The sequence below is a fragment of the Bactrocera neohumeralis genome, chromosome 6, assembly GCF_024586455.1.
Source record: "Bactrocera neohumeralis isolate Rockhampton chromosome 6, APGP_CSIRO_Bneo_wtdbg2-racon-allhic-juicebox.fasta_v2, whole genome shotgun sequence".
Classification (NCBI taxonomy): domain Eukaryota; kingdom Metazoa; phylum Arthropoda; class Insecta; order Diptera; family Tephritidae; genus Bactrocera; species Bactrocera neohumeralis.
The window spans coordinates 49826470-49851829 of NC_065923.1; the positions used below are offsets into that span (position 1 = coordinate 49826470).

Below are 25360 nucleotides of genomic sequence, written 5' to 3' on the forward strand. Positions count from 1 at the left end.
CATTAAAGACTTTCAAGTTTTTAAATTCGATGCCTTCCACAACTCTACGGTTCTTTTGAAAATTTGAACACTATGGTATTTCTGTACATTTAATAACATTTTACAAGAGTTATTTTCAAATTTGTTAATAACTTTTTTCTACAATAAAAATTTAGTCGAGTTTTCCGTACAAATCGCGTTTATTCCTTCAACGTTTTCTAAAAATTGATCATTTCCATAAAACCCTCCCTTCGTTATCCGGGGCAAGATATTATCTAACGAATTAACCTTGATTTGCATGACCCAGATTTAGGTTATGAGTCGTGGAAAACCGACTTTTTCCCCAAATACGTTCGAATAATTACTTTCATTGCCTTATTTTTTATAGTTTTACATGAAATTTAACAGAATATTCTTCAGTTCTTTAGTAATAGAATTTAATCGCTTAATAAAAAATCTTAAGTCTCTTCCTTTGTTTTCCACGAATATATCCTACTCCTACCTTAAATTAAGTAGAAGGCGTAATGTTTTGACTACCATGAACTATTATTGTTTTATAAAAAGTCACTATATCATTGAATGAAAAGTGGAAAAGTTTTTATTGAAATTTCTTTCTTTTAAGAAGATTAACCGTTTCAAAAACGTACTGGGTGCGATTTAGTTATTGTTAGTACAGTGTAATATATTTAGGTATTGAATTAAATAGACATACATATGTATGTACATATGTATACATATTGTAGGTCATAGATCTCGTTTGCTCAATAATCTCTAAAACAAATTTGAAATGCTATGAACAAATGAAAAGAGTATTAAACAAATATGTACATACATATGTTTGTAAAAAGCAAATGCGTAATCTGTAGCTTGTTTATTTTGCTAGTCTGCCCTAAAGGTCACATGAGAGATTATTATCACATAATCAATTATGTACATATGTACGTACTAAGTATCAGTTTTCTTTGAATACATTCGCACTCTATGATGCTTATTACAATTCGTGTCAATTTGGTATAAATTGTTGTATTAATATAAGATCAGTTGTCGTATTTTTTTGCTAAACTTTTATCTCGAAATTGCAATTATAAATATTATTTTCATTATATCAATAGACAATGTAAATTCTTTACAGCAAATAAGTGCAAAAAGGAAATAATGCTGGAGAAAATCATAAATTTTTTAAAGAGTGAAAATTTTGTAAAGTTCAATTTTGGTAAATTACTCAGAAAGCACACAAATTTTTATGTAATCAAAATCTAAAATTCGCAAAAAATGTAGAAAACTACTCTTAACAAGTTGCCTGATTTTGACGTTTCCATCTACTTTTAATAAGGGTTGATACTATTGCGTCAAAATTTCAAGTCGAATTTTATACCTGCATTATGAGCCTTTTACATTAGATTTCACAGCTTTAAAGCGATTTGCCCACATTTCATTTCATATGATCCAGCATCAAATTATAATTTGTCGGTTACCCGAGATAGTTCAAATAATAGTTGCTATGTTCAAATAATGTGTTGTTTTTTAATGCTTCGTGCTGAAAATTTGACTTAAAAAATATCGAATTTTCAGTACTTATTAAATTCACCTCTTTTTAAATAGTACAAATTAAATATTTTGATTTCACTGTCCCTGACACGCCATTAGAGGTTATATATGTAAATAAAAGTCACAAAATTTCAAACAAATTGATTGATTAGAACCTGAGATTTTCTAACAAACGCTTCGAAAAATGTTATTAAGCTAAAACTTTCAATATAATTTTTAACGTTATTCGAAATCGGAATTCCTTTTGAAGAGATACTCTTGAATACTTAAAATATTAAAAAATATAAGAGATAACAGTGGGCTATATTTTTTTGTTCAGATGTATGCAAGTATAGCAAATAGATTTTCAATTAATTACAAAAAATGTATTATTAAAGTTAAACAAAAATTATAAAATTTAGAGTACAAGTTCTACAAATATCAGTGAAATATCAAGGAGATAAAATTCAACTTTTTTGTAGTTTTGTTTATATCGATTTTGTTTTGGAGTTTCTCGACAAGTCGACCAACGGAAATCAGCAAGTCTTGCTGTTGACCATTTTCCACTTTAGCGTTTTTTAATTTGCATAATATGTATTATGTCGAATCTCTTTACCATGTTCACCTGATTTGGCTCCAAGATCTAAAAATGAATTTTAAGGGACACATTGCATTTTTGACTTTTAGAAGCACTCGAATGATGTGTCGTTACTTTTCAGTTTTTTATATCCCTCTCATTGATAGAATATTCAAAATATAGCGAATAAGCGTTTAATAAGATCTGTAATAACTTTTCGCTCTGCATTCACCACAAATGCAGGAGAAAAAATCTTAAAATAGACATTAGTTTTTAGTATTACAATAATTACGGAAAGATAACTGATACCCGGGGCTTGGTAAGTACCCGCAGTTATAGAACTTCCAATTATTTACATTAAAATAAAGAAGTATTCTATTTATTACTAAATGAGATAACGGAAAGCCGTAGTTCATTGATTTCAGTGCTCTGTATTGTAGAAATACTAAATATTCAGTACGGGCGATTTATTCAATTTTGTGTGGTTATTTTTTTTTTATAATCTTTTATAACGGATACAAATGTCTAAATATTTTGGTAGCATTTCAAAACGGCCATCTCTTTTTCAGAATTAATGTAAATAATAGGTAAATTACCTACTTCACTTCCAACGACGTGATAATTGTACATCTCTTTACTTCTTGTATAAGTTGTGGCCCTCAAATAAAGCAACTGATATATTTTACTTCACGGGTTAGAAGATTCTTGCTTGTAATATGATGGTATACGAAAAAAGTCAAACATAATAAATATTGCTGCTGGAACCAGTTTGCTGGCACGTTTCTACGATAGACGCATCAGATCAGAGAATCAGAGTTTTTATAGGAGACTCTGGCTCGGTCTATGGACGAGGGTGACAGCGATTTTGAAGACCTTGTAGAGTTAAACATAGTCGACACTGATTCACATCACAAAGACAATATATTTGACTGATCGGTGGTTGATTTACCGTTTTCCAACAACTTTTATGTAGGTAGGGACAGAACGAACAAGTAGTACAAATGTTTTCCATCGAAAGCAGTAAGAATGTGATCGAAAAGTGTGAATAACAAATTACTTGGCGTGAAAGAAGGCGCCAATTAAAAGCAGCTTCCCAGTGAGATATGAGACATATGGGACAGAATGTGTAATACGAATGATTACTAAATGCTCTAATCAGCACATTCAGCGCCTTCCACACTACAGCGAAAACAATTACAATGCAAAAGTTATATAATTTAGAAATTAAGACAGGAGGCCTTTTTTTTGCAGTAGTAAGGAAAAATAATAGAAAGAATTTTGAAGGCCTTTTTAAAACCGATGGCTCTTATCTAGAAATATGGGTCCAATCTTGCAATGAGTGTAAATCGGTTTCCATTTCTTTGCAACCTCTACAATTTAAGGTTAATCACACTGAAATTGTTCGTGTTTCGATGGCAAGCCCTGACCAAGCATCAGTTAGAAATGTTTGAGGAGGTGTTGTCGTATTTTAAAAAATATTTTAGCTCCTCGCAATGTGCAACAGTCGAAGAGTGGCTAAAGTCCTTTAGAAGTATGGTATCAAAATATACCCGTTGTGCGACCCTTAAATGTTTTATACTGGGAATATGGAGGTGGTCAATAGAATGTGTAAGGTCTGTAATTATGCAAGAAACACTAAGCCATGGCCCGGGCTATTCTCTATAATTAATTCCTTCATTTCCTGAACTAAGAAAAATTACTTGGAAAATCTCTCTTTTGATTTGATCAAGCCACAAAGTGAATATACGAGAGAGAATTGCGGAAATGTGACATACATTGGCTCTATACTTCCAGAAATTAGACCCGGTCGCTGCATTTATTGTGGGTGAAAAAAACTAGAATGAGGTAAAACTAGAATCAGAGAGTTTGACATATATATAGATATACTTATATAAGATTCGCCCAAGATAATTTAGTAAAAATAACTACCGGGATGTTTGTTTGTATATCATGAAATGTTAGTCTAAAGATTTTTTCCCAACGAGCGCAGTTTCGAACTCTAGAGTTTTTTTTTTATTAAAAAGTAGAGAGTTGTTGAAATTGTATTACATTCTGTAGTTAAAAGAGACGGTAAACACACTAAACTGGGTCTCTATGGAAGACCGGATAAAAAATAATAGTACTGACATAAAGTATGCAATCCTCAAAAATACATGCACATACATATGCATGACTTTGAAAATGCTGTAAACATTTCTCAGTTCTCTTTACTTATCTATTTGTGTGTTTTCTTCCAATCCTAAATCATTGTGTTTCTTTCCGCTTCTTTGTCAATCCGTTTTTTTTTTAGTTTCCTGGTATTATCACAATTGGCAGCAAAAAAGCAGTAAATAATGGTTTGTCAAAAAAGTCTTGCGGTATTTTTATTGAAATTGAAATGAGTTTTTGATGACTCATGCCCAGCTCTTAACCGATGCTACGGCTGCTACTATTTATGCCGGTCTCTTTCGACCAATTCAGCGATTTTATCGCAATTTTCGACGACAGGCCTTCCGGAGCGTGGCGCATCTTCGACCACCTCTACACCAGAACGAAAACGTTAAAACCATCGTTGTGCGGTGGAAATGGAAACTTTATTGGGTCCATAAACTGCACAAATTTTATTCGCGGCTTGAGATGCATTTTTGCCTTTATCGTAGTAGTACTGTAAAATATGCCGTATTTTTTCTTTATTTTGTTCCATGTTTCGCTATAAATCACGAACGACTTAAAAGAAACGACAATCAATCAAACACGTGTTAGCGCGTGAAATGAGCTTTCCAAAAAGGTATAGCATGACCCGATGCGACGAATAAAACTAGAACTACGCGCTTTCAGCGCCAACTAGCGAAAATACCGCAAGACTTTTTTGACAACCTAATATATGCAATTTATTTTTAATATTCCAGCATATTGCCATCTGTATAAGAACAAATTATTATGTTTAGATTCTGTGGTTTGGACGCTGAGGACTAGGTCAGTAACAAAACACAGTTTTACTAAGTAAAACTTAAACCATTACTTATAGCAACTTAATATTTCGTTTATCGTTTCGTTATGTTTGTTTGGACAATTAATCCAATATTGTTCATCAGGACTTTAGTCTCAGTACAAAATGAGCGAATACTTTTTGAAGTAATTTTATATTTTAAACTAATCGTGTCATTCCAAAATGTGTGCTTATGAATTTATTTTTATTTTTTATTTTTAATAGAGTCGCGCTCCCATATCTGCAAAACTAGTCGCAAATATGTTGTCTGTAGCTGGAGCTGACCATATCATCACCATGGATTTACATGCATCACAAATACAAGTAAGTAAAAGATTTAAATTTTTGACTTTTGGTCAACATTTTTAGTAAAGCTTAGGCGAGATCTGACTACTGGTTTACATACATATATACTTATGAAGAAAAAGCCAACGAATTAAGGGGTTATATACATACCTTTTTTAATTTCAAAAAATCGAAATTGTTTTATTGCTTTATCTTAAAGAACAACTCCTTGAGAACATTTTCTCAAATTTTCATAGAGATTCGAGGCCTCGCGCGCCTCGTCGCGGCCCCAAACCCGAGCGCGAAACTTTAAACGCGAATATCTCGAAATGGTGTTTTTTGAAAAATGACTTTGCGGTGACATGGATTGGCGGAAAACTACTGAACCGATTTTCTTCAATTTTTTTTTAAATGTTCGTAATGAAATTTTTCTGTGTTTGAACGATCGACTTTTTACGCACAAATTTTTTTTTCGCCGAAATGAACTTTTTAGTGAAATTTCCAGTGACCAAAAAGTTAATTTTTTGCATAAAACGTTCCCGTGTGCATAAAAAAAGGCTCTGCCAAAAAAAGGCTTCTAAGGGAAACAGCCACCCCTTAAAAACTATTTGATATTTTTCCACGAAATTTCGCACAAACATTGTTAATAAAATGTACTATCAAAAAATAAAAACATTCGTGTAATGAAATAATTGCTACATACCTAAAAAAAAATCAAAACTTTCCTTTTTTTCTTCGACAAAGAGGGTATATAACCCCTTAAAGAATTAGTACACTGAATTAGAATTTTTTCAATCGTCTTTGTCCTCGTCAACATAAATGCAAATTATATAGAATTAATTATTTTGCTTGATGCACAAAGTACTGATCTTAATAATTCTGTTTTAAAATCTCGTAGGAATAAGTGTAATTTCTTTATGTTGTTAAATCAAACTCTTTTTTAAAGCCTTTGGAATAACCCAAAACTAATGTTAGCGCAATCCATTTCGGTTACCGTTGCGAATCCTAATAAAAAACAAACTTTACCTAAAAATATATGCCTACATTTTAATAATAATGAAATATTTGTAATATTTTTCTAAGTAATCTCGCTTGATCTTCTTTTAGCTGAAGCTTATTATATACTTAGACCTGCCATTGTTTCTGTTACAAGTTTAAGCCGTTGTAAAAATGAAACTATAATACATATAAAATTACTTTTATCTAGTAATGCATATACTATATAGTATTAAACGAGCGATTAACAAAATTTTATTCTCAAACGTTTCGCCGATAATCAAAGCAGTACGCACGGACGTGGAATCATCTGCAGCTAGTATGACACCAGAAACCTTAAGCCACTTCTAGAAAGTTATTGCTTTGTGTCCTGGGGCAAAAACTTTTGCTCGCCTTATTAAAAACTTGACAAAACAGTGACAATTTTTCATCTGTAAAAAGGATACTTTGATGACCGTTTACAGCGTATCACTAAAGATAAATATAAATATACCAAACGATTTGTAAAAGTTTGCGACATGTTGCTACAGAGTATAATGATTTTGTTCACCTATCGGTTGAATGTATCACCTAAAACGAATCGAGGTAGATATATATAAATGATCATGTTAGTCAGTTCTTCGCCACCGTATTTAAATAGCTCTGTCGGTAATCCATCAGCCCCTGCCCCTTTGTTGTTCTTCAAATAGGTAATTGCTATTCGAACCTCTTTATCATCGGGCAATATAACACATATTCCATATAATCGGGTTCGCCATCTCTAGATGTTACACTTTCACTGCCGTTCAGCGGCCTGGAGAAGTGTTCCCTCCATAACTTCAGCGCGCTCTGAACATCAACCACTAGATCATCACTTTGGCACCTACAAGAGTAGGTCGGTCAGCTTCTCAAGCTCCTCATACTCACGCATTTCGGCCTCTTTCTTTTACTCCGCTCCTGTTTTGGTCGATCGCAACATTGAGAGATAGGCTGTCCGCTATATCTAACTGACACAATAGTCCTCATTGTACCAGCTGTTCGTTTGCAGCTGTTGCTGAGAGCCCTCAGAGAGCAGGAGTACAAGTCGAGCAGAAAACCATTTCACTGTCGGTTGTGGTAGTATCTTCTCGACGTCGTACCTGCCGTGTATCTGTTGACGGGCATGCTTTGCTGTACAAAGGCGCTTCAACAAGAGTGATGTTAGACCCTTCGAGCACGTCAAGGAGACAGCCAAGTAGCTTGATAAATTTTCTTGTGCTGGAATCTGGTACTAAATACAGCCATATTTCGGGTTCTTGCGAAGTCGATCAGTCTCAACTCTTTTGGGAAGGTTTCGCCATGTAGGCTGAAAAAAGATACCTTCTTTGCCCACCCTGACGTTAAAATCGCCAAGCACAATTTTTACATCATGGCAGGAGTAGTCGTCATAAGCGCGTTCCAGCCGCTCATAAAAGGCATATTTGGTCATATCGTCCTTCTCTCTGTAGTAAATGTCTCAAGGACCTACTTGTCTCGGTCCTTCTCCCGTCCATCGCATTTCTTAGACGACGGTAATGTCAGCCTTTACTTTTACGAAAACATCAACCAGCTGGGCATTGGCACCTTCCCAATTTAGGGGCCGGACTTTCCAGGTGCATGCCCTTAAATCATAGTCGTTTCTTGGGGTCGTTATCAAAGGTGGGATCTTTCATCGAAGGCCGTCCGAATATGACAGAGTGGCTGCTCCACTGAAGCTTCCTCTCTTTAAGCTGTGACGCTAGGCTCCACACTGGTTAGCTATCGCATCTTAAACACGGATTACTCACGTTTCCAGGGTGCGCGATGAGGACGCAAGAGTAGGATTAGTATATCAGGATAAAACTTTGAACGAATAGTGCCTTTGAGATGTCCTACCTTATGACTAAAAATTGCCCAAATTGGTCAATGTGTAAGATATACAATTGAAATTTGGAAAGGATCCTTTTCAGTATGTCTGTTAAAAATTGGTGGAATTGGGTCAATTCTTTCCTTAGCCCCCATATATCTATTATAAAGTTTTTTTTAATTTCCGGGAGACTTTATACCGCATATTTCGGCCAATATGTGAGATAGCTTAATAAAATTGAGAGAGCGTGTTTTTCTAATAACAGTGCATCTTCGTGCTGAGAATGATAAAATCGGGTGAAAATTTGCTCTAGACCTTATATAACTAACAGGCAAGAGTATCAAATGTTTGGTTATACCGGAACTTTGCTCTTCCTTAAAGTTTTGCAACACCCGAAAATACATACCTGCCTTTTACCTTTCCAAGTTGTGAGAGTATAAAATGCGAAGCAGCCAATGTCGCTATAACGCATATTTAGTTATGGTCCGCTTCGACCGTTTGCTTCGATTTGATCGAGGAGCTTCATGCAAAGGCGCCTACTATCCCAAAAAATTTAAACTATACATAAATGCGCTGCTTATTTTAATATCTGTACCAAAGTTAAATGTGTGTACCGATTTCAACAAAATTTTATTCAAGTTCTCGTTTGCATCTGACTGACAACTAAGGTCTATTTATTCAGCTACAGTGTTCTCTTTTCCGAATTCTTCACGCAAAAGTTAATTGTTAATTAAACCACTTTTTGAAATTTCATATTTATAAAAAATATATACATATGTATGTGTTTGTATATAGTGGATAATATTTATGTATTTCAACAAGTCTATAAATCATATATACTTTACATGGCTGATTTTGACACATCACAAAATGTTAGCTGGAATATCAAATAGAAAATATTTAGTAGTCAATGTTTTTGCTGTTTTTGCTATTTGTCTCATTTTCAATATTATCAAAATTAAGAAGAGACTTAGGGCTGGAATTTTCAAAGTTATGTTGCTTTATCAAACTGCGCACCGATACTTTTGCGAGTTGTGCACATAGTTCTTCTATGCGCTCCGCTTTAAGTTTTAATATATTTTCTAGGTGAGCAATTTTTTGGTTAGCAGCATTCAAATAAGAGTCTTTTGCCTGAGATTCACGAATAGCGTTCTCGTAGATCGAATATAAAATCATTTTTTGTGGCACTTGAACGATCGCATCACCAATTTTTTTACTAACATTGACGGCCATGATATCATCGTTTTCCGACCAAGCTTGCTCTTGATCGTCAATTCTATCAGATTGTTTAGCTTTGCTTTGCATTTTTATATCATAAAGCAGCGATTCTATTGCTCCAGGCGTTCCTGTAGCTAATTTTTGTAACATGGATTTTGTTTGTTGTAGACCAATTTTTCCGAGAGCTTTGAAATTGAGAGTTTCCCAATTGTTTAACTTTAGTTGAGTGTTGTTTCGTGGAGGATAGTTATGCAAATCAATTAACTTGGGATACAACTTTTTCAATAAATTGGCAACTGGAACTGCATCCGAAAACTCCCGGTGCATTTTATTTGGATTAATTTGTTGATCAGTAAGCCATACTTTAAGTTCAGAAAGTTCTTCATCAGTTAATCTCTTTGGCATATTGAGTTTCGGATAAATAATGAATTTATTTTTAGAATTTAATTTATTAGATATAGTATTGCTTTTTGATTTTTATATTTTTTTGAATATGTTATAAATGTCTCCTTTTCCAAATAAATTTAATAGAAAAAAAGTGTGTTTAAAATATTTTGAACATCAAGAAGAATAATATTTAACCCTTTCACCTCGAGATTGTGATGTATGTATGTACACACATATGTATATTATATAGTATATGTTAATTTTTATGTTCTTGCAGCATGTTGCTACAGAGTTTTGTTCACCCAACGGTTTTGTTTTCTATGTCTCAGTACGAAAGTAACTTTTAAATTCTATCTGATTCTTTCACTTTCCAACGTACAAATCAAAAGCAATTAATATATAACGAGATAAAACTTTGCACGAACAATACTCTTAAGATATGCCACCCTATATCTAGTTACTTTTTACAGCAAATATCCGTCAATGTGCGAGATATATAATGAAAATTCAGTGAGAAAACTTTCCTGATAATAGTAGGCCTGTGTGTCAAAAATGGGTTGTATCGGGTCAATACTTCCCTTAGCTCTCATTTACCTAATATAAAGATGTGAGTTTTCTCAATGAAAATGAGAGAGCGTTTTTTACTCATAACAGTGTATCTTTATGAATAAAATTGATCAAATCGGTCGAAAACTTAATCTAGCCCTATATAACTAACAAGAAGATTTTCGAACATCCCGCTAACTTTATTCCATATTATTGGTGAATGTATTTGAGGTATGTATTTTGATGAAACCCTGCTAGCATTTTATTGGTCTGTGACATATTAATTGTACCTCCAATAGATGTTTAATTCTTTCGCAACATTTTTTAACACAAAGTTTTTCCAGCACATAAGAAATTTTCGATCTTTGATATTTGCAAGTTGCAAGTGTATGAAATGTTCAAATACACCCGAACTTAGCCCTTCCTTATTTGTTTTTTCTGTTTTTCTTAAAAAAATGAATATTACCCTTTTCGTGAACAGACTTAAGGGGGGCTTCAAAAAATCTATATTTTCAAGGATTTTTTTTGGAAAGGAAAAAAATGTCTGATTGAAATGAAACTTTTAGGATTTATTTTTATATATTTGAAGAGTCTTCTCAAATTTTTTTATTATTATACATTAGATATTCTTCATGTTTGAAGAAATTTACGGAGGCGCCTCGAGTGTGCAATTTCTGTGTGGCGGGCAAGATGCAAGTCGCAATTTTCATCTGAAACAAAAAAACAAAAGAAATTTTTAATTTTCAATAGTGTAATTCCTAGGTGAACCAAGAAAAATTCAACAAAAAGTGAAAAATTCAACAATTTTTCGCAGATTAAAAAAAAATGCATTTCAAAAAAAAAATTTACTTTAAATCGTTTAAAAACCGGATTAATGTTAACTTTCCTAAAGTATTTTAGGTTCACCTTGAAGAGAATTTAATTCCAAATACAACGCATTTTGATTCGTTTCGATAGGACGTTTACTTTTTTTCTACCCTGCCCGCCAATTAAGAAAAATCATAAAAATGAAAAACTGAGAAATCGTGCGTCAAAGTTTTCGCTTTCTGCCCAATTGCTCATATATCTGCTAGACGCTCGGTCACTATTTTCCTTCTAGCTCCGAAAATATTTCGAATTCCCATCTAAAACTTTGGGGGCATATTCTTAGATTATTTTTAAAGAGATTTAAGCAAAAAAAAAATAATCGATTTTTTGAAGCTTCTAAAGCAGGCTCCCCCCTTAAGTATCGGTTAGGCATGCATAGCATCAACTTTGGAGTATCTACAAATACGAGCCGATTTCGATCTTCAAAGTTACTGCTGAGCCATTGATATTAAACAAAAATTTTCAAATCATCTGTTTAGTCTAATAATTAAAATTTCGATAACACATTTTTTATATAAAATAGCTGACATCCTGTTGAGGTGAAAACATGATAGATGATGGTAGAAAGCATCACTGCTAATTGTCTTCAGATGAAATTTGTCATATGCATAATATCATTATTGGTACAGAAAGATTTCGGAAAATAAGTTAACTAAATCATGTTTTTTTTTTACAAAAAAAGAATAATTAAATATGTTTGTATGTTTATAGGTCCCTAGTCTTAAGATTTTTTTTTGATATTTTAAATATTCCCAAGATTTTTTATAGCATGATTTGTTCAACTAATTGCAAAACTTGGGTGGTCACAAATACGAATAAATATAATATATATGTAAGTAAGTTGAATTGCTTCCCTTTCAATTCAACTGAAATCGTAATAAGGCTATATATTTCATTTATGAAATGCATGTTAAGTGAATAGTCTGTAGTTAAGTTCTAGTTTCTCTTCTAAAAACTTTGTTGACCCGAATTTAACCCGGAGTACACAATCAGGAAAATTTAATTTATTCAGTGACGTTGTCTATCGTTAGCGTCGTTCTATATGGTCAAAGACATTAATGAATTAATGTATGTATGTAATTATAATACTCTGTAAGCCTCAGAAGCAAAATTGGAAAAACATCGCCAGTAACGGGAAAGTTATCTACGAACAAAGCAGAAGCACAAGATGACGACTTTTTTGTGTTTAACTCACTGACAGAGCAGCAAGAAACCATTGAAATTGTTATCAATCGTAACGGTATTAATTCGGTCAGCGACCTTAGCCATCAAACGTGTTATTATTAAATAATTAAAATACTGGTTACTAGGTTGCTGTTAAATTAATCAGTTTGGAACTCATGGAGCTCTGTAACAAGTAATTTTTGAGAAAGTTTAAAACTTAGTTTCTAAACAATCACCTTTTGAATAAGATGTTTTCATTAAAGTTTGTTGCTAAGGAAAGAAGTGAATTGATTTCACCCATGTTTGAAAACAATATATGCAGTAGTAAGTTGATCATGTTTAAACTATTAAAAGCGCGATAATTCGATAAAGAAAACCGCCTTACACATTAAATTTTACAGTAAATATGCCATGGTAGGAATGCAAACGAATTAAGGTAAAAATTAGGTAGTGAGTGTAGCACCGCTCACTTTTAGGCGAAATCTCTAATTGCAGAAACTACTAGATAGGTTTCACGAAATTTTATTTTTATTTCTCTTTATGCTACGGAAAGTAAGTCGGCGAAATCGGATTACAAATATTTCTAACCAATCACTTCAATATATGCATCTAAAAGTATTGGCAAAACTTTAGCACAAAAAGTGCCTCATTGAGCGGCACCACTTTACTTAATATGATTGAAATTGGACAATAACTTATCCGCGCTCCAAACACAAAATACGAAACCTTAGTGTTTTCGGATGACTTTTTACCCTAAATATTGACCAATTATTGAGTTATCTTAATGAAGTTCTGAGATCATCATAATGTGATATTATAGTTAAAATCTGTTCAGTACTTCTGCTATTAGAATTTTCTAACTTACGGTTCACTTTTTGTCGTAGACTATTATATAACAGTTAGTATATACTATATATCAGTTTGTACAGGGTCCGGCACTCGAAGTGTAACCAACTTCAGACCGTTCGCGAAGTTGTCGCACTGGAATCAGCTGTTTATAAATTTGCTTAATGACAGTTCGGAGTATTGTTCGCAAGTGTAAAAAAGCGTTTTGCCAAAAGTGAACGCAAAAAAAAGTGATCAGCGATGGAATTCAAACGTAATAGTGTGATTGCTTTATATTTAGCTGGAAAATCACAGCCAGCAATTGTTCGTGAGCTCAAACACCTTAATGTGAATAAAGTTTTTGTTTATCGCACCCTCACTCGTTACAATGATACTGGTAGCATCGCAAAACGCCATGGAGGTCAAAAGACTGCAACGTTACGTGAGATGGTTCGGAAAGTGAAGAAGCGACTTGATTGAAAAATGAGCTCAAGGTCAAGCCTTACAAGTTCCAAAAGGCCCATGATCTCTAACCGAACTCTTGGTCGAAAGCGGTCAAATTTCGAACATTGTGTTTTCTGACGAAAAAATTTTTCCAATTGAGCAATTCGTAAACTTTTAAAACGGTAGGGTTTACTTGACCGACCGTTCATACGAGAATCTAAGTCATCGGTTGGCCACCAGGAGGCAGCACTCGCCACAAATAATGGTTTGGGCCGCTGTCACCGCAGATGGGCGCTCTCCAATTGTTTTCATCGAGCCTGGCGTCAAAGTAAATGCGACATACATATTATCGGGAAAGTGTTAGACTGCTTTAAAGCCGTGGGCAAACAAACATTTCGGTCGCAAACCATGGACGTTTCAACAAGACCCAACACCGTCTGAACCGCTGAAAAACAACGTTCCGAACTTCATTACGACCACACAATGGCTCTCGCATTCACCAGATGCGAATCCAATGGATTATTCTCTCTAGGCCGTTTTGGAGAGCAAGGTCCGAAGTAAAAAATACACCAGTCTCGAGATGCTGAAGAAAGCCATTGTCCGTGAGTGGGCCAAAATACCGGCAAGTCACATTCGGGCAGCTTGCGATTCGTTTTTTGACCATCTCAAGGCCATAGTTAAGGCAAAAGGTTGTCATATTGAGCAAAAGTAAATTGGTCCTGAATTTACGATTATTTTCACACATTTTATACTTTAAAATAAATAAAAATAACTTTCCAAACCGAATTAATGGCTTTTTTAACACATCGAGTGCCGGACACTGTATAAACCAAAGCCCTTGATTCCGATCGTTCGGTTTGTATGGCAGCTATATGCTACAGCGAGCCGATCTGAACAATTTCTTTCGATATTACATTATTTCTATAAACAATGACAAATAATGAGTTATTACTCATACCAAATTTCGTGAAGATATATATATACTGTGCCCAAAAAATAAGGTGACATTGTATTTATTTTGAAAATTCTTTATTTATTCTTCCAAATCAATTTCATCCCCTTCAAAGTAATCCCCTCCCGATGCAATGCACTTATGCCAACGGATTTTCCAATCTTAGAAACACTGGTTGTAGTCACTTTCCGGGATGGCCTTCAGTTCCGTCTTCGCTGCGGCTTGAATCTCCTCTATCGTATAAAAACGGTGTCCCCGGAGCGGACTTTTGAGCTTGGTGAATAGCCAGAAGTCGCACGGCGTCAGATCAGGTGAATACGGTGGTTGCGGAACGATATGGGTTGAGTTTTTGGCGAAATGATCACGAATTACGAGGGCAGTATGGGATGGTGCATTATCGTGATGTAAAAACCAAGAATTGTCTTTCCACAATTCCGGCCTTTTTAGGCGGATAGCGTTACGCAAACGACGCATAACGTTCAAATAATATTCCTTGTTGACTGTTTGACCTGTTGGAAGGAATTCATAATGCACAACACCACGATAATCGAAGAAAACAGTCAACATGACCTTGATTTTTGAGCGACTTTGGCGTGATTTTTTTGGTCTCGGCTCTCTTTTGGCACGATATTCGCTCGATTGATCGGTTGTTTCGGGGTCGTAAGCATAGATCCAAGTCTCATCGCCAGTTATAATGCGTTTCATGACACCCTGGTAGTCGGAAAGCATCGTTTCACACACTTCAACGCGACGCCTTTTTTTCCAAAAAATTCAATGTTTTCGGTACCAGTCGACGCGCTTGAAGCCCAAAACATCCTTCATCCATGGTATTGGCTGAGCCTTTCGCTATGCCAACTTCATCAGCAAGATCTCTAATTGTTAATCGACGGGTTTTCAACACCAAATCTTTGATTTGTTGAACGTGAGCTTCGTCGGTTGAGGTTGATGGTCGCCCTGCACGCTCTTCGTCTTCGACACGTTCACGGCCGGCTTGGAACTCACTATACCACTTGTAAACATTTTTTTTAGACATAGCCTCATCACCAAAGGCTTTCTGCACCATCCTCAACGTATCCGCAGCAGAAAATTGATTCCGTAAACAAAATTTAATGCAAATTCTTTGCTCAACAAATTTCGACATCGCAAAAAACGAAAAACTCACTTTTAGCAGCTCACAAAACGACATGTATCTCAAACACTAAAGAATATTTTGACATGAAATTTGACATAAATGTGACTGACAGTACTACCAACCTAAAAAAGAAAATAATTCTCCAAATCCTTCGACGCGCGCAGTTTAAATTCAAATGTCACCTTATTTTGGGCACAGTAGTTTTCCATACAAGAACTTGATTCCGATCGCTCAGTTTGTATGGCAGCTATATGTTATAGTGGTCCGATATCGGCAGTACCGACAAATGAGCAGCTTTTTGAAGAGAAAATGATGTTTACAAAATTTAAAAACGATATCTTAAAAACTGAGGGACTAGTTCGTACTATATGTACAGACAGACCGACGGGCATGGCTAAATCGACTCAGCTCAACATACTGATCATTTATATATGTATATACTTTATAGGGTCTTTCTCGCTTCCTTCTGGGTGTTACAAACTTCGTGACAAACTTAATATACCCTGTTCAGGATATAATTAGTTTACGCAAATACAACTCTGAACGCTATGTTTTCGGATCGTTATAACTTATAACTTTATGAGACTATGTGAAACCCTATATATGTATAGTATATCATATGTATATGCATATGTATATCAGTTAGTACAAACAAATTCGACGCGAGAGCTGATGGCCATCCCGGAAAGTGCCTATAAAAAATGTTTTGACGATTGGAAGAAGCGTTGGCACATGTGTATCGCTTCAAATGGATGTTACTTTGAAGGCGATAAAATAAATTTGGTTGATTATTGAAAAATTTTCGTTTTATTTATAAATTCCCGATACTTTCTTGACAGGGTGTAAGACACGTTAGCCAAACTAAGTGAACATATGTACATATAATTTAGGCCCTCTCTTAGTTTGTTAACGGTTCATGAATTACCTTAGCCACACTTACTACATACTACAACGTGCGAAAATGAGCTTCGAACAAAGAGCCAACATTAAACTTTGTTTTTAAATTGGTAAAACTTTTACTGAAACGTTTCAGTTGATGAAACAAGTTTATGGCGATGATTGCATATCCCGTAGCAGAGTGCACGAATGGTTTCAACGTTTTCAAAGTGGTCGTGAGGACATAAATGACGATCAACATGTGGGCCAATCAAAATCCGTGATCACCGGAAATTCCATCGAAACTGTGCGTGAATTCATCAAAAATCAGCCGAAATCATCATTGAAATTCATGGAAATGGAATTGAACATCTCCAAAACATCGATTTATCGGATTTGGCCCGAACATTTGGGCTTACGAAAGGTGTGTGCACGTTCTGTTCCGCACAAATTGACTGACGACCAAAAATTGCTCAGAATCCAACATTCGATCGACGCTTGTGACCGATTATTTGACCAAAAATCACATTTTAACCATTAACCACTTCCCGTATTCACCTGATATTGCATCGTGCGACTTCTTCCTTTTCGGAAAAATGCATTTGCCCATGAAAGGAAAGCGTTATGCAGACGTAGAGACCATTCAAAAGGCTTGCACCGGCATACTGGCGGCCATACCGGCCAACGAGCTAAAACAATCGTTCGACATGCTTTTGGACCGTGCAAAAAGCTATTGAAGCAGAAGGAGACTATTTTTTTTTTTTAAGTCCTGTTCACTTTAGAACACTCCTTGTAAATGTATAATGATTTTCGTTATTTTGGTGGATTTTATTTCCCATATGTATTTCCTCACACATAGCCTTAAAAATAAAATAAATCGGTCTAGCCCGAGTATAAAATATTCGGTTATGCCTGAACTTAGCTCTCCCACCTTTATCTGAAATAAAACTTCTTCTTCTTCTTTACTGGCGTAGACACCGCTTACGCGATTATAGCCGAGTTAACAACAGCGCGCCCGTCGTTTCTTCTTTTCGCTACGTGCGCTTCTGCGACGACTGTTTGTTTGATGACAAGAGATATTTCGTCTTGCTCTCGTTCACTGCCAGACCCATTTGCTTTGCTTCCTTGTCCAGTCTGGAGAAAGCGGAACTAACGGCGCGGATGTTGAGGCCGATGATATCAAAATCATCGGCATACGCCAGCAGCTCTACACTCTTATAAAAGATTGTACCTGCTCGATTAAGTTCTGCAGCTTGAACTATTTTCTCCAGCAGCAGTTTGAAGAAGGCGCACGATAGGGAGTCGCCTTGTCTGAAACCTCGCTTGGTATCGAACGATTCGGAAAGGTCCTTCTCCATCCTCACGGAGCTTTTGGTGTTGCTCAACGTCAGTTTACACAGCCGTTTTAGTTTTGCGGGGATACCAAATTCAGACATCGCTCCTTTTCATGCTGATGAAAGCAGATTTGAAATCGACGAAGAGGTGGTGTGTGTCGATTCTCCTTCCACGGGTCTCGATACGCTCGATAGAACCTTATACGCGATGTTGAGGAGGCTTATTCCACGGAAGTTGGCGCAGATTGTTGGGTCTCCCTTTTTGTGGATTGGGCAGAGCACACTTAAATTTCAATCGTTGGTCATGTTTTCGTCCGACCATATTTTACAAAGCAACTGATGCATGCTCCTTATCAGTTCTTCGCCGCCGTGTTTGAGTAGCTCGGCCGGCAATCCATCGGCCTCCGCCGCTTTAAGTTAATAGTAGGCCTCGTGTTTCAAATAAAAATATACCTTATCCTTTTATATAAAACAAACACACACCTTCAAGGTTTTACATAAAACATGTTTTTATAATTTTAAGGGATTCTTCGATATACCTGTTGACAATTTGTACGCTGAACCGGCAGTCTTAAAATGGATTAAAGAAAATATACCAGAGTGGAAGAATTCTATTATTGTATCACCCGATGCTGGTGGAGCCAAACGGTAAGTAATTTTATATTAATAGCGGACGAAAGTTCAATGTTAAATCTAAATAATTTTAAAAGCACCTTATATTTATTTATGGTAATAGTTTGTACATGATGAAATAGCAGATACATAGATGAGATGATGAGGGTGTCACTTCTCGCTCTAATCCGTAATATAGTATTGATAGCCGACAATAATTTTAGCGTGAACCATACAGAGTTGTGCGAAGCCTTAATTTAAGATCAGATTTGCTTTAATTTATTATTGTTTATTTAGCAATAATAAATTAAAACCATTGGATGAAAAATACAGAGCATTGACTACTCTCGTGAAGAGCCGTGTTGAAATATACCGAATTTAAAGTCAAGCAGATTGGGCCCAATTTTTGAATTAATTTAAAATTATACTCGTATTATTAACGGCAGTTAGTCCAGGGCCAGGACCACAAGAGAGGATTCGTTATGAAAATGTAAACATTTTCGGCGGACTTAATATCTTCCATCTAAATAATAATAAAAATTACTTTAATATTAATTAATATTAAGAATAAGAATGTTTTGTATTTATATTGCTTCTTTTATGCAATATTATTGTTTACTCTTAATACCAGGAATAATGGGATGCCCAACTCCTCTCTCACTGGAAGTGAGAGAACAATTGCTAAACGTCAAAACCACCTAAACTTTGACAGTTGACTGGATTGGGGAGGTTTTGACGTTTAGCAATTGGAAACGAGCGATGGCCAGATTGAAATCTTACCAAAAAAATATATAAACGGAGGGATTTGTTGCATCGTTCAAGACCTCTTATCAAAAATGCAAAACAATGAAAATTAAATAAATTTGTGAAATTTAAAGGTATTTGATGAAATGTTTTGTAATTTGAAACATCATAATATTATTTTCAATTTAAAATTATTAAAAACTTTTAATGATTGAGAGCTAACAACCTTAAATCCTATTATTGGGTATTGAAAGGACAAAAGTCAGTTGTTATAATATTCTTTAAAAAGATTTAAATAGTTTCTCCATATAATAAATAACCACTATTTAGTAATTTATATTCGTACTAAATGTTGGGTATTGGGTTAATAAATGCCCAAAAATTGTTATTTTGTTCGATCTGGCCGTAATGGAAAATGTTATAAAAAACGCTTATTTTGAGACGCTCTCACACTGGAATAAGTTGGGCATCCCATTATTCCTGGTTGCAAATTAAAAACGAAGATCCTCAGATTTATAGAATTTAGAATTTTCCTGTTTAAAAGCAACGAATGCGGTATACTTTAATGTCCATACAAAATAATTTGTCCGATTTTCGTATCACAGCCCTAGATCATTGATGAAGAGTAATAAATAAACAGTGATGCGTTTAAATTGGTTGGATGAATGTTATCTCGTCTGTAAATCCCATTCGTGGGTTTCTTTCGACAGTGTTAAAGCCGTCTTGGATTTTAATTTGAGCTCTGTAGCGTGCTGACCAGTGTTTTTCTGCTATTAGTACGGCCGTACAAATACCGTCCAAGCATTGCCTACGACAATATAGAGCGGCTGCAAAGGCTACTTTCGAAGCGTCAGTAAAAATATAATATTCAGAAAGGGAAGTTCCCAATTAGCGGTGATATCGTCCAACAACTATCACTTGTCAGAAAAAGACACATTAAGAAATTGAAGTTTCTCGACGCGGGGTACAACTGAATAGAAGGTTTAACAGGTTATATTCACTTTTAAATTTAAAAAAAATTTACTGGGTTGAAAAAATGCATTAAAAGTCAAAATATTTTCTAGGTCTTCCATCATTATCGTTATTTGTTTTTTATTTCGGTAGAAATAAAATAAAATGCCTCTTCCAAAAAATCAAAAGATATGTTTTTTTTTCTTGCAAGTAGAGTTGCAAATAATGCATTTAAAAATAATTTAATTCAGGTTTTTTTTTATTTTGCAATCCCGAAAATCTTAATTAAAATTAAATTTTAATCCCAGAAATCGGATTAAAAATTTACTTTTAAGTTTAGACATCACAAATTTTACACATTAAAAAAGTAATTCCAAGCATAAGTATTATTAAAAACAAGAAAAAACGTTAACTTCGGTTGCACCGAAGCTAAATACCCTTCACAGGTGCATTTCTGTTAGTTACTATGTGTTCAGTTTGTATGGAAGCTATATGCTATAGTAATCCGTTGTAAACAAGTTTTTTAGAGATTACATTGTTGGCTTAAAAAATAACATATACCAAATTTCGTGAATATATCCTGCCAAATGTGAAAGTTGTCCATACAAGAACTTGATTCCGATCGTTCAGTTTGTATGGCAGCTATATGCTATAGTTAACCGATCTGAACAATTTCTTCGGAAATTACATTGTTGCTTTAGGGAATAACATATACCAAATTTCGTGAATATATCTTGTCAAATGTGAAAGTTGTCCATACAAGCACTTGATTCCGATCGTTCAGTTTTTATGGCAGCTATATGCTATAGTTAACCGATCTGAACACTTTCTTCGGAGATTATATTTTTGCCTTAGAAAATAACACATATCAAATTTCGTGAATATATCTTGTCAAATGTGAAAGTTTTCCATACAAGCATTTGATTCCGATCGTTCAGTTTGTATGGCAGCTATATGTTATAGTGGTCCGATATCGGCCGTTCCGACAAATGAGCAGCTTCTTGAAGAGGAAATGACGTTTGCAAAATTTCAAAACGATATCTTAAAAACTGAGAGACTAGTTCGTATATATACAGACAGACGGACATGGCTGAATCGACTCAGCTCGACATACTGATCATTTATATATATACTTTATAGGGTCTCCGACGATTCCTTCTGGGTGTTACAAACTTCGTGACAAACTTAATATACCCTGTTCAGGGTATAATAAAAATGTTTAAGAATTACCACTATTTCGCGCTTGCGTACTTTTGTATTCTCCCATTTTGAACTTGATTCATATTTTTTAAATTTTTGATTCTAGTTTGGGCTTAAAAATTCAAATTTTTACTATTATTTTAAAAAATAAAAAATTCACTTTTTAATTTCGATGTCTAGCTTTTAATCCAAAAATTTCGAATTTGAGAGTTCGACGATATAACTCTTAAATAACGGATCTTTGGAAGAAGCGAGTTAAACAATTACACTAATCAATGTTTTAAACAAAATCGAAGAACATAATGTCGCAAGATACAGTTTATGCGCTTTTACATCCAAACTAATTAATAATTTGTTTAAAGAATTGATCTACCCTCATTAAAAATATAAGCATCAGTCAGATTGTGTAGTAATGTTATAAATGTTTAGTCAAAATTCAATTGTATTTTCAGTGTGACATCTATTGCGGACCGGCTGAATGTTGAGTTCGCTCTTATTCATAAAGAAAGAAAAAAGGCTAACGAAGTAGCTTCCATGGTCCTTGTCGGAGATGTGAAAGACAAAATTGCTATTTTAGTGGACGATATGGCGGACACTTGTGGTACTATCGTACATGCTGCTGACCGGTTGGTTGAGGCTGGTGCACTCAAGGTAAATAGGAACTATTTTGTTCAAATTATTATTGAATGCCTTTTATATAACAGTATCTGTAATCTGTAATGTAATCGTGTTCTTATGCTGAATGCTGAAATTGCAACGAGAGGAAGGGAAATAAACGTCAGTCAAAAAATTTGGATAAACTACATTTTAGCCTATTACGTTTTTTTACCAACCGTAATTGATTCAAGGCCTACTACACATGTAAATAGACAAACTTTTACAGCTGGAATGGAAATTTTTTTTATTTGACAGCATATCTTTACGAAATCCGGCATGTATTATGGCTTAAGGCAACGGTAGAAAAAATAAGATAGAATCTCTTTAACATATTGCTGTCTTACATCAGATCAATATGACAGATCAAAATCAAATTCTTGTATATGATTAAACTTTATTATTTGTGGAGGGTATGATAGCTTCGATACAACCGAAGTTAACTTTTCTTGTTTATTTAATGCCTTGTCGTATATTTATGCTGTCATGTATGTATGTATGCTATCAACCGAATTCGAAAACGTAATAAACTAAAGAGGAACAAGTACGGAAGAGCTAAGTTCGAGTATAACCGAACATTTCATACTCTTGCAAGTTGCAAGGATTAAAGCCAGAGAAGTTCCTTTAGGTACATAAGGCTTGTTAGTTATATGGGGTCTTTCTTTAAACCGGGTATATTGCGACTAAGGAAATATTAACCCGATTCAACCTATTTGCAACACACAATTTCTATTATACTTAATCAAACACATTGATCGATATTTTTTAGCTCTAACACATTAAAAAATGTTTTTACTCTCTGATTAGGAAGAGTCGGAACCAAATAATACTCAAGAAACTATTTCGTTTTGATTTCCAAATGTAATAAGACCATACATACTTTATTTTGAAAGCTAAGATGTTTTTAATTCTTACTCTGAGCTATTTTCATATTGATTTTTTAAATAAATAATTATTATATTTACAGGTTTATGCCATTTTAACTCATGGTATATTTTCGGGTCCGGCGATTTCCCGGATTAACAACGCTTGCTTCGAGGCTGTCGTTGTTACGAATACAATACCGCAAGATGGACATATGAGGGACTGTCCGAAAATTCAGGTGTGATTAATATTTGTACAATATACCGTGTGTCAGCTAACTTTTTACTTTTTCAGTGCATCGATGTTTCGATGATGTTTGCCGAAGCTGTTAGAAGGACACATAATGGCGAAAGTGTTTCATATCTCTTTTCAAATGTTCCGTATTAATACCTAATTATGAAAATATCGTGCAAATGTCAGTTATCGTTACTCGCATATGCTTTTCGTTGCAGATTAGTTTTATTTGGAAGCATATTGTAGTTAAAACTATCATTTTATCCAAAACTATTTAGAGGAAATATAATGTGAACACTTGTTAAATTTATTACCAAAAATAATATAACTTGTTAGGAACCCCAACCACTCAAATCTTAGTTTTGCATAATATATAAAAAATACCTTAAATCTTTAAAATAGTTCTCCAATATCCACTCAGATTTTTGTTAATTCCTATTGAGTTGTATAACAATCGACTTAAATAAAAAGTATAATTAACAAACATGGACTATATCAATCTTTTTTATTGCCGCTATGAGAATCCAAGGGATTGTATTTTTATTTAATTTTGAAAATGATTGCTACAAATATTTGTCAGCATTATATTTTTTTTAAATTCATTTATGAATTATTTTGCCTGTCAACATAATTGAGTATAAACTATGCTGTCTTTTAATTGAGATCAACCGGACACTACGCTAAATTTTACTGTAATCGGTTCAATAGTTTACGAGTTCCTGCAAAAAGCGGGGCCACATTATGTACTCGCACAGAAACGACACGAAATATACACAATATACTTAACCAAATCCGCGAAATAAAAATGAATGCAAAATTACCCGTCTCATTTCTTGAAAAAAAAGTTAAACTGAGTGAAGATCTATTATTGAAATTAGTCAGAACCGAATCAAATAGCCGAACAATCACGAAAAGGGCAATGTTCAACTTTTGACATGATCCAGCGCAACATAACAAGGTGTTAGGTAAAGTTGTCCACCAAAAAATTAGAGTGACCGCATTAAAAAACGAATCTTTGAATAACAAGAAAGTTTATTGGCTAAAAATTTTTGCTCAATATATTCACTAATGATGCATTAATATATCCATAGTTCATATATTTCAATTGAATGTTTTTTTGTATAATATTCAGTATAAAACTTAGAATATGTCATATTATCAATTGAACATAAAGAAAAGTTTATATCACACTAGTACCAAAATTTTTAAATTAAAATGATTTCATCTACTTTTATTCATGTTTAATTGAATAGCTAGCTTAATTCAAACTTCCTGAAAATAGAGTCGATGAGTTCCTGGCAACGTTTAAATGATAATCCTTGCAAAACCTCTTTCACTACCTGTCACAAAACACTCGAATTGGTTGGTTTTCTGACACCAAGACTTTTTCATATTAGTCCTGAGTGAATGAGGGTTGAGGACAAGAGACTGAGCACACTGAGGCATAACTTCAACTCCACGTATTCTACACCACTTCTTTGCGCACTTGATGAAATGTGTGCGTCACACTAAGACGATCCCTTAAAATATGCCACCTTATGACCAAAAAATGTCCAAATCCAACCAAAACTGTTCAAGCTCCTAAGTACCGAATATGTAGACCCTATAATTCATTTTGGTTGAAAATTTTGGTCAAGGTGCTAAAAATGCGCTGAATCGTATCAATGCTTCCCTAAGCCCTCATATACCTAATAAGGAGATTTTCGAACTTCCGGGTGACAGGCTCCGCATATATCGGTCAATATATGAGTTATCTTAATAAAATTGAGAGAGCGTGTTTTAATCATAACAGTGTATCTGTGTGTCTGGAAAACTGGACCAAGCCCCCATACAACTAATATCAGGATTTTCGAACATCCGGGTGACTTTACTCCATATGTGTGATGTGGCATGTTAATAGTAAGTGGTATTGGCAAAAATAGAATACTACTCTAGTTGCATATACTACATATAATGATTTTTGATTTTCCAACAAATCTTTTGCAAACTTTATAAAAGTTTTATCAAATTTATATAAAATAACTTTATTTTTGTTGTGAAGCACACTACGGGACACTGCTGTCGAGTTTGGGGATTTTGTCACTCCGTCACTTGAGCAAAGATAAAGGCGGCCATTTGCGATTTGCTAAACTGTATGCGGTAGTTATTGCGGCTGAACGTCTTAGTTCACGGATGAAACCA

The 25360-nt window shown here is 34.5% G+C and overlaps 2 protein-coding genes across 3 annotated transcripts in view; one reads left to right on the plus strand and one right to left on the minus strand.

The window, feature by feature from the left end:
- Positions 1 to 23674, plus strand: part of LOC126761055 (ribose-phosphate pyrophosphokinase 2) — a 35722-nt gene extending 12048 nt beyond the window's left edge. For both annotated transcript variants that reach the window (XM_050476962.1, XM_050476963.1), the window contains 5 exons: positions 5277 to 5375; positions 18444 to 18568; positions 21880 to 22078; positions 23049 to 23183; positions 23240 to 23674. In XM_050476962.1, coding sequence (XP_050332919.1) covers positions 5277 to 5375; positions 18444 to 18568; positions 21880 to 22078; positions 23049 to 23183; positions 23240 to 23332 — 651 coding nt within the window. In that variant the 3' untranslated portion in view covers positions 23333 to 23674. The remainder of the gene's footprint in view (positions 1 to 5276; positions 5376 to 18443; positions 18569 to 21879; positions 22079 to 23048; positions 23184 to 23239) is intronic.
- Positions 8933 to 9907, minus strand: LOC126761056 (sperm flagellar protein 1). Its single transcript, XM_050476964.1, has one exon. It carries the CDS (start codon positions 9796 to 9798, stop codon positions 9076 to 9078), a length of 723 nt encoding a protein of 240 aa, XP_050332921.1. The 5' UTR covers positions 9799 to 9907; the 3' UTR covers positions 8933 to 9075.
- Positions 23675 to 25360: the final 1686 nt, after the last annotated feature.